This window comes from Patiria miniata, unplaced genomic scaffold (assembly GCF_015706575.1).
Source record: "Patiria miniata isolate m_02_andy unplaced genomic scaffold, ASM1570657v1 HiC_scaffold_10, whole genome shotgun sequence".
NCBI classification, from domain to species: domain Eukaryota; kingdom Metazoa; phylum Echinodermata; class Asteroidea; order Valvatida; family Asterinidae; genus Patiria; species Patiria miniata.
Window position 1 is genome coordinate 4426111 of NW_024037048.1, and position 14927 is coordinate 4441037.

General features: G+C 40.7%; 1 protein-coding gene across 1 annotated transcript in view; it reads left to right on the forward strand.

Annotated features, from left to right (window-relative positions):
- Positions 1–7551: 7551 nt before the first annotated feature.
- The window catches only part of LOC119740285, a 92984-nt gene continuing 85608 nt past the window's right edge, over positions 7552–14927 (forward strand). The window contains exons 1-3 of the mRNA XM_038215552.1: positions 7552–7622; positions 7758–7878; positions 14061–14219. Of these exons, the coding sequence (XP_038071480.1) occupies positions 7552–7622; positions 7758–7878; positions 14061–14219 (351 nt within the window). The remainder of the gene's footprint in view (positions 7623–7757; positions 7879–14060; positions 14220–14927) is intronic.

Consider the following 14927-nt stretch of genomic DNA (forward strand, 5'->3'; position numbering starts at 1 on the left):
CCAAGGCAGCCAGAATCCGAGAACAACTTCCGAGAGCGGGGGAATTTATGAAGCTGGTTATACAACTTGGCACCGAATCAATCACATTAGTGAGCAACCGCTACAAGTCGCTACAAAGCCTGGAACAGGTTTATCTGCTATGCATGCCAGGATTAAAGGGGAAGTTCTTGGTCCAAAAAAGAAAAACCAACAGGCTATCCATAATGTGTTAGGAAAGTGCTTAAACATTTAAACAATGATGGAAATTTGATTCCAAAAGTTCAAGATGTCTACAGGATTTCAGTTAAATGGACTCCATATCAGCTGTTTGTCATCGTAAATGAACACTGGATTTGTCAAGGTCTCTGATCTTACATTTTCATTGTAGACAAAGTTGCCAATTTAGTAACTCAACAAGAATGCTTCTTCAAGTGATTCCCTACAATCATAAGTTTCAGAAACCCACACAGTTTCATTTCACATTCGTTGTCTTGATTTTCGTCATAAGCCGTCGATTCTCAAATGTCCCCATCGCATCCATGTTCCTCTAATGGTTGTACAAATGCAAAAAGAAGAAAGGAAGAAAAAAAATGTACTCAAATTTCCCCGTCCAAAAGAGCTCTTGAAAAAGCCTCACACCACTCTAAATCATTGTAAGTGGAAATTGAGTCCCTGTTCTAGGAAATCTTAAGTTGTTTGTGAAATACTACATAAAGGAATCAAGGCTGAAGATGTGCAGTCTGGCAAAAAAAAAAAAATTGAGCGAGGATCCTTTCCTTTTAAAAAGTTTAGTCTTGATAATAACCTAACAGCCTGCCAGCAAATCCATTCTTTCATCTCCAGGCCTTGTATGTAAATGATGCACACATTATGTCAAGTCAGACAAGTACATTTCAGGCCCCAGTGCGCACTGTCATTCCTGTATGTGTCTAGAGCCCTCTCCCCCCCCCCCCCCCCACCACCCCTGCTTGTCCACTAACGGGACTTGATTTAACAGGTAGATTCCCTGCGGACATAGTCTTGCCGCTGACATGTGGCTCTCCACCGAGTGCTTTGCACTTTCAGCCAGCTGAACTTCATTCCCTAAGTCATGGGTCTGAAGCCAGCAATTGTGTACAGTTGATGGGGGGGAGGGGGGGGGCAAATAGTACAGTCATTCATGAGCCACAATGTTCCCTGCTTGAATTTGGGTTTCTTTTTTATTGTCTGGCAATTTCAGTACTATAATTTACTAGCTGGACTGGGAGTGTCCAAGTATTTGAAGTCTAAAAAATATTATTTGGAGATTTACATTGAATGAAAATGAAACACAAACTGCTTGGAAGAAAACAACATCAATTTTTAGCTATCACATGTACTTATAATGCACGTGTCGTACAAAGTATGGCAAATTGTCCAATGTCTAACGGACAGTTTTTCTCTTTTTGTGTAATTTCAGTTTAGTTTCACAAAATGTTTTACATGACAATTTTAACGGGCATATCTGTGATTTTCACAGGAGACAATGGACCAGTTATTTTCTCCATTCGATTTGTTAGATCAGTGTCTGGAAAAAAAATGTGTATAAGTGTATATATTGAAAATGGACAAGTTAGTTTTACTGCAACCTTTGTGTAAGCATCAAGAGAATAACTGCATTAAGATCAAGCGTAGGCGGCCCTTTAACGCCCGAAAGATATAGACCATAGCACAAAGAGAATGAAATATGCTACGGGCGCTACATGCTAATACTAGATTGTTGTGTCAAAATCGCTGCGCTGAATCTGCATGAAAAGGCGTAAAGTGCTTTGACCGTCGTCTTTTTTTTCTCCCCTCCCCCTTCCCTAACAAAGTTAGATGTTGAACTAGATTTTCAATTCGTTCAATCTTGCCCATGCTGTGGCGACTGAATACGAGACGTGGATGAATTCACGAACAACGCTCGTGGAAATTGAACAGGTTGTTTGCTTGTAATTTACCGTGATTGATCGATGCAAGTCGGAGTGACACAGTCTCGGCCTGCAAAAGGGGATCAATAAAAACATTTTTTTTTACACAAAGACATTTTTTTCTTTTCTCTCCGAAGTAGAATCTTTATAAATTGATTTACGGGCATGCTTGGAAAGAAACTGATATCGTATTAAGCCGTTTAAGTGTCAGTCAGTATGTGTTTGTGTGTGTGTTTTGTGGTAGAAATTTGATTGAATACGACAAGTATGCTTCCACAAATTTGTTTTTGTAGATGGAAAGAATTTAGTACAGATTTATTGAAATGTGTTAAGAAAGATATACATGAGTAAAAAAGATGTAAACGAGAAGCATTTTCAGATAGTCAGACAAAATCAACATTTGTGACACAAAGTCATATACATGTACATGTACATGTGTTTGTAACGTTTGCGTGATTGGATTAAAAAAAATGTTTAGGTTAAGTTACCGGTAGTAATATGCAACTGTTAAAAGTAATGTTTGCTATTATGCTAAAATTGACAAAAAAGAAAAAGTAGTTCATGTACAGACTACAAAGAACCCATTTATTAAAGGAAGAGTAAAACAAAACCTTTCCGAAAAATTCTTGGATTGGATGAACAGCAGTCTGTTGTCAAGGCCGATAAAACCTGGATGTTTAACAAGCCGAACGAACTACTTCTATTTCGCCGTGCTGTTAACGAAAAATGTACATGTCAGGATGCCCCCCCCCCCCCCCCAAGGCTGCAGGACTAATTATAGACGCAAGTACTAGCATCTTCACTTACGTGTCCATGTAAAACACGAAAGATAGAAAACACGCCAGCACTGCTGAAAATACACACTTGACCCAGACGGCACGGTATTGCTTTCCCTGTGCCTGCTCCATAGTGCCTTGACCCTTCCTAGACTCCATCTTCAATTTTTAATTTTTTTTTTAATATAAACAACAGTCTTTTTCTCACCCTGGGATGGGAACAGCAATAAGTGCTCTGCAGCATCCAGGGATTTTGAATTGCTTTTATTTAATATTTTTTCCCTTTCAGGATGTTCCTGAGAGGCAGCTGTTTACCTCATTCGGGAAAGGTTAAAAAGGGGGTAATTTGACAATTTGGGCTGCTTAAATGATTTCCATTTGGCTGTGTATGCGACAAGTAACAAATATTGGGTGGGGGGGGGGTTGGGGGTGGGGGTGAAAAGTCAGACATGTTGTGGTATAGAGACGGGTGACCGACACTGCTGGGTGAATTGAGTCGCATTGATTTCGGATTATTATTGACGCGCATGAAGGAGACAGAATTTCCTCTTAAAGCTGAAGTTGTACCACTGGGTTGATTTTTGCATGGAAGGTTTTTGAAATTTGAAACTTCAAATGTTGGCAAATACTGATGATTTGTGATTCAACATTCGCTGATTTCTTCCTCGTGTAATTGATTCTTTCGATCACTTTTCGAGATTGATCCTGTTTGAAATTAGGAGCTGAGGTTGTGACTTCTAGAATGTAGAAAATATTTGCATAAAATCTCATTGATTGTGTTATATTGCAAAAGTATTGACAATCATTGTACATGAAACTATGTAGGCGTTTCTAGGCATATTCAGTGCCCAATTTCACGGCGCTGCTTAACAGTTAGCAGAACAGTTGTGCTAACCTTTAGCACTATTTCACGGTGTGGATGTGCTAACGGTCACGCGTGCATGGAGATTTGTATTGTTACGTCACTAAGTTTTAAAAGCAAATTTTTCCTCTTGAGGTAAGAGTGCCTTTTGCTGTGCTTACTGCTTACGGTCTCCATGAAATAGACGGAGGCTCTGTTAGCGGAAAATCGGGTGCTTAGCAGAGCCTTGAAATTGGGCCCTGGGTCCCTCTGGTAAGCTGACAATTGTTTGGCGAAAACATGACTCAAAAAAGCTATCACTCAAGGAAACCTGTGGTATATTAAGGTTGTCCCTAAATGACCTTGGAAGAGTTTGGATTCCTGACCTGCTGAGTAGAGAATGGTGCAAAATATTTGCTTGGCAGTAAAATAAACAGCTCCATTGACACTGTGAACTTGCAGTGGAATTATGACCTTACACAATGGGGGTCCTAACAAAAATGGGTGGAAACAGCAGACTGATGTGGACATGTACAATTTGGAGCCCTTTGCTCAATCACTGACAATGATATCTTTTTGCCAAGGGCAGGTCAATTTCTGGGTTTTTATGATAAGGATTCACATGTAGGGGCCATGGTGCAGAACCATTCAGTCACCCTGCCCGTGTCAGCTGCCTTGTTGATGATAATAACAAGGGTCGCTGACATCTTGCATAATGCAAGAGGTCAAAAGTAGTTCCGGCATGAACCAACACAAGCATCCAGTGTGTGTACATGTACATGTACATGTACATGTACTCTGATGTGTGACTATTGAGTCCATGCATTCGGCTAGTGTAGTCACAGTGAACTAAATAGTGCACTGGCAACATTATTGTACATTTCCACGTATCTGTAACAAACCATATTGACGTTTACATTTTCTCGTTGTATTTATTATCGACCGGCCATTGTCTACTCTGTGGATGTGTAATGTGTAAGTGAATGCAAGTCAATGATGGTGGATTATATCGACTACACAACTGGGGGGGGGGGGGGGAGGGGGCTCAGAACCTGTAGTGTGACCCTGGGCATTGCCAGATCCCACCCATTGTTGTCAGCAATTGCTTTTGTCATGATAATCTATGGCCAGACTGATCAGATGACAGGACTATTGTGGTTGAGGTTTCTTTTTATTCTCCAAAAAAACGCTGGAAGAGTATCGCTCCACAAACAAGACCATTTAGATTTCAAGGTCTCCCCGACTTAAGCCACTTTTATGTCTTTTACCGGATTTTAGCCACAACTTCTCCAACTGATCCTATTATTGTTTGTGCGGTTTTGTGTCAGGATTCTTGGTTTTTCTGAGAAGTATAGTCGATTCTGTCCGAGCTCCGTCCTTGGTTTTTTTTTTTTCCCACCAAGTGTTTTAAGAAGTTGAAAAGACTCAGAAGATTAGGTTTGGTCGTGTTTCTGAGTGAAGCGGAAGAATCGATTGTCAGCTGGCATTCCAATGGGCTTTGCATCTTGAATCCCGCACTCACAATCGAAAACCAGTTCTTGTCACTCGGATCTGTAAAGCTGCCATACAATTTACTCCAGGCAAAGCTTGGAAGGCATTCAGACTCATTAAAACATCCTGATTCTGCTCAAAATGTTTGCCATTGCAAACTAGGAGTCCAATTCCTCACAAACTGTTCGTTTCATTTTTTTGGGAGAAATCCTGTATGAGGGCAACTTCATTTGCACCAAAGGAACTGTATCGGCAGGGTTCGACCTTAACTTTTTTGTTCACTAGCCAGCCGGGCTACTGACACAGACTCTTAACTAGCCCGTGAGCATTTTCACTAGCCCACATTTTTTTTTAGCTCAAATACAAAATGCCGTATTTTCAGGCTCAATTCTGAGGCAATTTTGTCAGTGTTTTAAATAAACAGATCTAATTTAACCCTTTAAAGCAGTTGATAAAATTAGACACAAATTAATGAGGTTTGCTTTCTGAATTTAATGATTTATTTCTTCCTGTCCTTTCATCTTTGCCGTAGCCCAATAATTTTTGACTCGCCAGCCGGGCTACTCAAGGAATAGTTTGATTAGCCCACCGCTGTTTTGACTAGCATTTGGCTAGCGGGCTACAGCTAATTTCGAACCCTGTGTATTGCAATCTCCAAAGTAAACTCAAGCAGCTGACGAATGTTACAACTACATGTATGGTCACAGAGTGACTCAGATCTGTAATAGAACAGTTGCTCCACATGTGTTTTGTATGGACATACATGTATGTATGAGCCATTTCCAAGGACAACAAGATAAATGTAGCTTCAGCTCTGCTCTGACAATATTAAATTTAGCTACCACTTTGAGTGGCCTGTGTTACAACTGGTAATAATGTAACAACCAACTATCACCAACTGATAATGTAACAAAAATGCACCCATACTGTATCACTACTGTAACTGATAATGTAACAAAAATTTACCAATAGTGTAGTAGAATGTACTACACTATCAGTCAGTTTTGTGTTACATTATCAGTTAGTGATACAGTATCTGTCAATTGTTGTTACATTATCAGTTGATGGTGGTTTTCTGTTGGATATTACATTATCAGTTGTAACAGTTGTTTAAAGTTTGCTGAATTTTCATTCAAAACAAAAGTTGAGCTCTAATTTTCTTGAAGGAGGACATCGTCCTGAAATCGCAGAAAAATGTATGTTTGATATAGTTTACTTATCCTATTTGAAAGGTCTGGTTGAAGGGAAACTAACTTAACGTCTCACTGTTCCTGAAAAAAAAGATGAAAAAAAAGACCCGGTTGTTTACTTTTGACACGGCGGACATTTTGTGGCATACTACGTATTTCCAACCGTAAATAAGTCCCCATCTTGGATGAAGAGTTTTCCCGCTTATTACTATGTCTGTGAAATCAGACAAAAAGCAGTTTCACGGTAATATGTGCCATCTTGTTCACGGGGCAAAAGGAACACGCGTTGCTAGACGGGGCGCATTTTGGAATGAACGCATGATGACTTGGAAGCGCAAAAGTGTTCGATTGACGATGCATACACGGCAACGCATGTAAATTTGCTCCGTAAGCCAGATGGCGCATATTACCAAGAAAGTGCTTATAATTCAGTGAACGGTATACGTGTGTGAACATGTACTACTACTACCTCCTACACTTCCCCACACTGCATGCGATGCACCGGTACCGTACTATGCACTTAGCTTGCTGCAGGCAGTGCAGCCCGAGAGGTGGAAGCGTATACGCTATGGTAGATAGGTTGCCATTGCTCGCAAGTAAACTCCCAGGAACACTGACAAAGCTGCAGTAATTTGATTAATCTCAAACAGTAGCGGGTGGTTTTTCAATGTTAATTAGCCCATTGATATTTACCAATCAGATGAACCCACACACGCTTTAAACTAATAAACGTTTTCAAAGGAACATGTGCGACAGGAATCACGACTAGCACGCAGTAGCACCCAAAACAGCTGGATTTTAAAGAGTCAAAATTTTGACCCCCCGAAATTCGTTCACACAAGTGTTCTCATGAACAATTCATGTGTCTCCAACAATTGTGTTATGTTTAATCATACCATACCCTAGCACCATGAATTCATGCACTATTTGTTGAACGGCTAAAAATAGACAGCATGACTTGCCACTGGGAGCGGTTTTGTCAGAGCGAAAGGAGACAAATTGGCTATGAATATATATCATGAGGTTTTTATGACATTTGTTAACTACAATGCCAGCGGCCACTCAGATACAACATGATTACATAAATTTACAATGAACAAGTGAAAAAAAAATTTTGTCTGGGCTTTATCTCCAGAATTTATTAAGAAAAGAACCTAAATCCCCCTTCTTCCTGCAAAGTGACAACTTTACATGTACAAGTAATTTATACTAACCCACGATACAAATCCATGGCTGCCCAACGTGTGCATATGGTGACAGACGGGAAGTCTATGCATGATAAATAAGGACTCAACACCATACAGCATTAGCTGGCTGGCGTATGCCCTAGGGCATTCAACTCTGTTATGCCTGCCTGTCTCAACAGTGGAGCAACGCTACTCAATGCATGCGACTGGGGTGTACAGGCGCCGCACAGGTACATGTACAGTACATGACTGTGGCTAGTGCATGTGTACATGCCTGGAATGCAGAGTGGGCTAGCACTACGTGTCATGGGTCTGGGTCGGTACCACTAATAGCCTGTGTGTGTACGTGCATGTGTGTGTGAGAGAGAGTCAGATAGCTTGTCTATCCGGTCCCCATTGAATACACAGTGGGCTTTTCACACACACTGCGCTAACAAAGACAGCCATGTTTGTCTGCTGCCCGAAACAGCTGCTGACTGCACAAACGTAAGCCCTGATCTTTTTCTCTGCCGTGTTGTTAGAGTCTTCTTCTTAAAATCTCAAACCAGGTCTCCTCCTGTGCCTTGCTGTGTTTAGAGTACATAATGTATCTGTCCCGCAAGATGTTTGATTGTTGGCCAAAAGGATAGTCAATTAGCCTACTTTATCCCGTGTTGATTGTTAGTGAGTGGTCTGTAATCCAAGGTTTTTCTTTAGTCCTACTCAATACGTGCATTGGTGCCTGGCAAAGTGAGGGCAGGGTTGCATCACTGTTGAACAGTTTAGTCCTGGCATGATTTAGTGGCTTATGACTGCATCTCCTACTCCCCCTATTGACGGTGTGTTTGTTTTTCCGAGCGCAGATCCCAACCTTGCACTTTTATCATTGTGTGGATCATTGATTTTTTTTCTTTACTCTCTGTCTCTCTCTCTGCGAGTGTTTGTTTGCCCGGTAGTGAGCCATTCTTCATGTTCTTCAAGTTGTTGTGGCTGTGCTAGCTGTGTGGGTTAAAATATAACTTCCAAAGTTGGTCGCAAAGTTCAAGCTAATCAATGAGTGTTTCTGCTTCACTTGAAATTGATTGTTGCATGAATGGGCATATCGGTGTCACTGTATCTGTTTCAGCCCTTTTTTATTGGGTTTTATTTTTTTCTAAAAATTTTAAATTTTGTTTTTTAAATACAGTTTTATTTTTTTCATTTGTAGCGGTTTTGGGGTCTGTCATTGTTTTTTGTTATCTTGACCAAAAGATTATTCAGTATCACTTGAGCTCTACTGAAGATTTTAATCATATTTGGGGAAAATATTGAACAGGATGATGGCTTGCTATCATTCACCTTTGAAAAACAAAAAATCCCACTCGTTATGGATATTTGCATTTATAGAACCTGTAGTCAAGCTTCAATGGATTTCGTAATGGTTATTATTAGATGGGGATGAGTTTTTTTTAATTTATAAGATTTTAAACTAAGATCGTCATTAAATGAATGATTAAGTCCGGCCTTCATGAACTTAACATTGTACTTCTCACAAAATTTACAAAAATGCTTTGTCTCAGTTATTAAATGATTTTTGGATACTTTGAAAAAATGAAAAGGTCAACGATTTTCAAAAATCATGTAATGGTTTTGGATTTCATCCCATTATCAGACCCTTTTTTTTATATTTACAATCTCATGCCTAGTAGAAATACAGGTAATCTTGTGGAGTCCTTACTAAACAACATCAGAAGTTCTTTTGTATAATTTAGATGGAGGGGGGGATCTTATTGGTCGTTTGAAGAATAGTAACCCTTCCAGATCTGCAGAATCCTCCAAAAGTTTCGGAGATGCTAGTGGCTTTTTTAATTGAACAATTCTTGCATGCGGGCATAAAAAAGTGCTTTTAAATTGTGTCTCTTACAACAAAGGCTGTAATTTAACTCCGGTGTTTCATTTTTGGAGGAGCAAGAAAGATATAAACGTTCAGCAAAACAGGAGTCTATGCCATTTGGCAGATTTATTTTAAGTGCCAGCAAGCTCCATACTTAATTTTTATGAAAGCTCGAGCATTATAATAATAATAATAAACATTTATATAGCGTCCGAAATCCATAATATGCTCTTAGGCGCTGTATACATTAAAAAGATAAAGTAATTACAATATATAAATATTTTTTAAAAGGTGAACGTGTAGATCAGTGCATACAATTACATTATAAGTCCAGTGAGGAATGATAAGCCATTAAAAACCATATTTGTTTTTTAGCATTTAGCTATTAAAAACTGGTTTTTTTTTTTTTTAACATACATTATATACCCAGCCATTAAAGGGAAGATACATCATTTGCAAACATCAAAAAACGAAATGATCAAATTATCACAAAAAACAATTACTGAATTGTTAGGGACTGATGGTCTAAAGCATCCTTTAAAATCGTGGCTCCTGGTGTGCTGACATTTTCAAGAAAAAGTGTGTTTTTCCAACGCTGGTCGACCGACCAGCGTTGGAAAACACTGGCTTTTTCAAAAACTGTTTTCATATTTAGTTATTCCGCATTTTCTTTGCAATAGATTACACACCTGTGAAGGGGTACAAACCTGCTAGAGTGATTCTTTGACCTTACAATTCCCCAAAGTCTTTACGTTTCTCCGTTTCATCTTAAGTGGGGTTGGGGAACCAGACTACAAGAAAATGATTGGTTTTCTTGGTTTTTCCAGCATAAACAAGCCCCAAACGTGAAACAAGTCAGTTGAACAATATTTTTGCTATAACATACTAATCCTCCAAATTCATTTATTTCTGAAAATTGCAGCAAAAGCAAAATGTTGTACATTCCCTTTAAACACCAGAACCTATGAATGGAGGAGCATTCATATCAGAGAATAAGTATCCTGGAATGGGTTCGGGCAAGCAAATGAAATTGGATTGTGTCTGGGGAACATTTGTAACCAATCACACAGGGATCCGAGTGCAATGAAAGGCCTTCCGCCTGCGCTCATTGTGTTGTGGTTCTCAGATTAAAAGGGTCAGGAGGGTTAATGTTGTGTTCCTTATTACACAGGAAGTCTAGGAAATCAAACAGTTTTAAGACCCCGGGGCTAAATAATACACCACTGTAAAGTTTCTGGGGCCCATGGTCGATGACTGTTGTGATGGCCTGAACCTGCCCAACCCATATTTTGTGGAAATAACCGGATATTTCTGGCATCCAGAAACGTTGCGAAGCCATAACATGTGTACCTCATAGTTTTGACTTTTGTAGGTGAGACAGTGAAAGCACTACCAACCCTACATATTTTGTTGATAGGTTTAGGCCCCCATCCCCCCCCCCCCCCCCCCCCCCCCCCACCCCAAAAAGAAGGGTGTGTGAATGGCTAGGGTTGATGAACTCGCCCCCTTGTTTGTCCCGACTGTGGTTTGTAGTATCGCTGGGCCCAGTAAAGTGGAATAAATAAGGCCCTGTGGATTCTGTGGCTTTCTGCCAACCGCAAAGTTCATGGAAATGGAATTGGACATTTCTTGGTGCCGTTGTTGATTGCTATTGTTCACTCAGGATTATAGTGTTAGAGTTTAGTTTCTACTGCATGAATAGGTGTCTTTCCCTTTCACTTTACTGTTGGCCTTCATTGTTTTGGCGTAATGTTGTTTTTGCGTCCTTGTCAACTACCAGTTTCATTTTACCAAGGGATATGTTGGCCTTAAACCATATGTACCAGCTTACAAGTAATAAATCTTTATGACTACAAAAGGACCTTGAAATAATACATGTACTATCTCTCATGTACATGTGGCAGTACAGCCACACAAAAAAGAGGAAAATAATGTCTTGTGGTTTTTGATTACTCAGTCCATTTCCTACAGATATTGTATTTCTCATAAATAGCCTGGCGGCCTTCAAATAATCTTGTACTTTCCACTCGAGAAGGCTGGGCAGGGCCGTGATGAAATCATTCCTAATGCGATGCAGCGTGCATTACACATAGCGCGCGGGCCCCGCTCCGTGGTAGGTAGCTAGCTGGCCAACACTACGGTCTCAGACCGCAGCAGCGCTGAATACCAGACACGGGGCTGATTTTCAATCAAATGCGATCGTCACCTGGGGTGAGGAGTAATTACTGTAATGCCCGAGCAACCATGTGATGCCTTTTCAGTATGCTGCCTGATACCGTTGACCTGATTAGAGAAACGGGGTCTGGGTCTGGCAACAAGAAACTGAGCTGCTTAACATAAAAAGTATGCATGTAAACAGGACCCTGTTGTATTTTGATTTCACAATTTTGCAGAGAAAAATTGTGTCAGCAGAAAAAGGTTTCTGGGTGAAATAGCATGTTGTATAAATAAATTATGAACATATGGTATGTTGCTGGTCACTAATTTTTTTCCCTGTGTTTAATATTTCCCCATGTTTAAATGGCTATGAAATTATATTCTGAGTGAGGCCAACTGACACACACAAGCATGACTTTGTTGCACAGCAGTGGTGTACCGTTAACTTTTTTTATAAATTTGAACAAATCGATGAGTGATAAGTTGCCTGACTTTGTTGTAAATAATGTGAACACTTAAACTGGTTTATAAATAAGCATAAAATTGTTGCGCAACAAGGTCTCATATGTGTAAATTGGCCTTTAATCTCAGACTGTAGAGCAACTTATATAAAAATTACGCAGAAGAACTTATCCTTATATTGTTATTGAAAAAAAGGTCCCGGGACCCTTTTTAACCCTTTTTATTTAGTTTGTTTATTATAAATTTTGTTTTGAATTGTTCTACTGATCCATATGCATTTCTTGCGATTGAATGAACAAAATCAACATAGGAGGTCTACTATGTAATAGTCATTAAGGGTAAATAATTGACGTTCCTCCGTCCACGCCATTTCTAATCTAAACAGGCCCCGCATTGAAGTGGGTGTTTTTGCACTGGGAGGCATGTCCGCTACCGGTTTAATTTCCCTCGGAATAGTTGTTGTTCCGGATTAGCCACAAATAGACAAACACGAGGAGTCCAGTCGATTCAGCGTCGCGGAGCAGCGGCGCGGCAAGTCGTGCAGCGGGCCGTAAATGGAGCCCATTCTTGGGGAGATGAATGCACTCCGGCATAATTGATCCAGATTCAATGGGCCTGTATGGCTGAAAAGGAAAAAAAAAGAGCTAGGACTGAGTGGCCGAATGGTGTGTAGATGAAGCAGTGCTTGGGTGTGAGACGTGTGGGTTTTGCAAGCCAGCCTGTTGTCTGGGACGTGAAAGGCATTGACAATCGGATTTGTCCCGCTACTTTGATACTTGAGTAAATTCTGAGCCTCTTTTGTGGTCCAACACATGCAGAGACCTTTCATGCACTTTCACAAGAATTTCAATGAGGAATATTTATATTTGATATCAAATTTTCAGTTGGGCCCAAATCGTGAGAATTGTTTTCACATAACTGACGGGAGAACCCAGATGTAATTAAAAAGGCGTAACCGGTGTAATCAGTGCAGCTCATGGCTAGTTGAAGCTGTGAATGTCATGTTTTTCTCATGTTGACTATTTGTTTTTCTCAGTGCTTATCTTTTATTGTTTCAAATGATACACCTCAGTAAGATTTACTTGTATCTTGTATCTGTATCTGTAAGCTACTGCACAATCGCCTATGGTGGGCTATCACATGCAGGTAATGCTGCCATGGTGCTGGCTGGTTACTAAATTTTGAAGTGCGCATGGGTGGAAAGTTGGCTGATATTTATCTTGTCTAGTTGGGTTTTGCAGTCAAAATAACTTCATCATGTTATTAATTTCAGTGATTGTTGCATTTCATTTTGGTTGGTTAGCTTATCCCGGCAAACACCCAATAATAAACACTATCAAGAGAAAATGATACACGCGAGAAAAACAAATACGAGGATTGTTGAGCTGATCCCCCAAGTCAAAACAGGAGAGCAGCCAGGCCACTTGCCCAGCCCATCACCCAGCCAAACAGGCAGCATGACCTCTGGCTGTGACCCCGCCAACACAAAGCCTGCCATTGTGCGGTTGCACAGTACTTGTAGCAGCCCCATCCACTCAACAAGAAAAAAACACAAATCCTTGAACTTGGCACTGATTAGCCCAGAGTGATGTAGACTGGTCTTGTTGGGCTTGTTCTGCCAGCCAGGCGGTGTAACCCTGAATGCTCCTTAATTATAATTAAGCATGAGGGTTATAGTTTCACTAGTAGAGACCGGGAATGCTGAGCGTATGGAAGAGAAGTGATGGGGTTTGGTTTAGTGTGGGATTACAGGTTACCACATACAGAGGTGTCTGGGGAATTGCCAGGATTTTCCTGGGCCTTCTGCCGGAGATCTCCATTCACAGGTTTGGGGAACTTGCACTCAGGTTGTCGGTGCACCTGTTGTTTTGGATATGATATTCCTAGAGATACCACTTGGTCAAGGACACGAAGTCGCTTTTCCATCAAACTATAAACAACCTCAACCTTGTGTGTTTTTGTGGTCTCTGGACAAAAGTGCACAGATTCCTACTTGTGTTTTACTTTAGGATTTGAAGGGGTTACTGGAAAAGGTGTCAAGGTGACACTCCGTCATGGGCAGGTTTATATCTTAATGAGCAACCTGACTTGAGGGGGGGGGGGGGGCTAGACTTCCCCCTGTGTTTTCTTGCTCAGTGCGATGCTAATTTGAGCCCTAACCCTAACCCTCCCTTCGTCTCTATCATCTCCTTGGCAGGTGTACGTGGAGTTTGACGGTCTAGACTGGCAGAAGCGTGAGTGGTTACGTGTCCAGGATGAGGCCCATCAGGTGTTCCTGGTAGAGAAGACCATCGTGTGGGGACAACGCATCGACCCGTACAGCTCACGCCCCAGCAACATCCTCTGGCCAGCCCTGGTAAGTCAAAATATGTTTTAACATCTCTCGTTTAAAAATATAATTTTGAAATTAATAGAAGTGGACAGGGGGGAAACTTGGGCAATTTAAAAAAAGTCTCCTTTTCCTGCCTCTTCCCTGCAAACCCTTAAAAAAGAGTGAAGGTTTCCCGGGAAAGTAGGGCAAAGTACTCTTCCTTGCGATCCTTTTGGTCGACTGTACCCACACCTCCAAAATAGCCCTTATTGACTCTGTGAGTCATGAATGATTTTATAAATGTTACATGTACCGAGAACAAGTCTGCCTGTTTCAGGTTGTGCTGGTCAGAGGACCAACCTATTGTCCTCTATTTACCTGTTTGACATACTAACTGACTCGCTAACTGACTGTCACTTGTGAGCCAGGCAGTGCTATCATGTAGGGTTACCCCGTAATATCAACCAATGGGCTAAATCTGGCCCTCTGTGTAGACCACATGCATGTAAATACTTCCAGTGAATAGCTGTTATGAACCAATTCAATACAATTTTGTGTGCTCTGGGACGTACTAAGGCTAGTCTTGTTTCCTTAACAAGCTTTCTTCCAAAGTTTCATCCTACAACATTTTGTGAAGCTTCTCAAACCCCACTATTCAAATATTTCAAAAAAATAACCTTGAACTGGTTTAATTGCGGGCATGGCATTCACGACCCTTCCAATAATGAATGGCTTGAACCACAAAAGTACCCT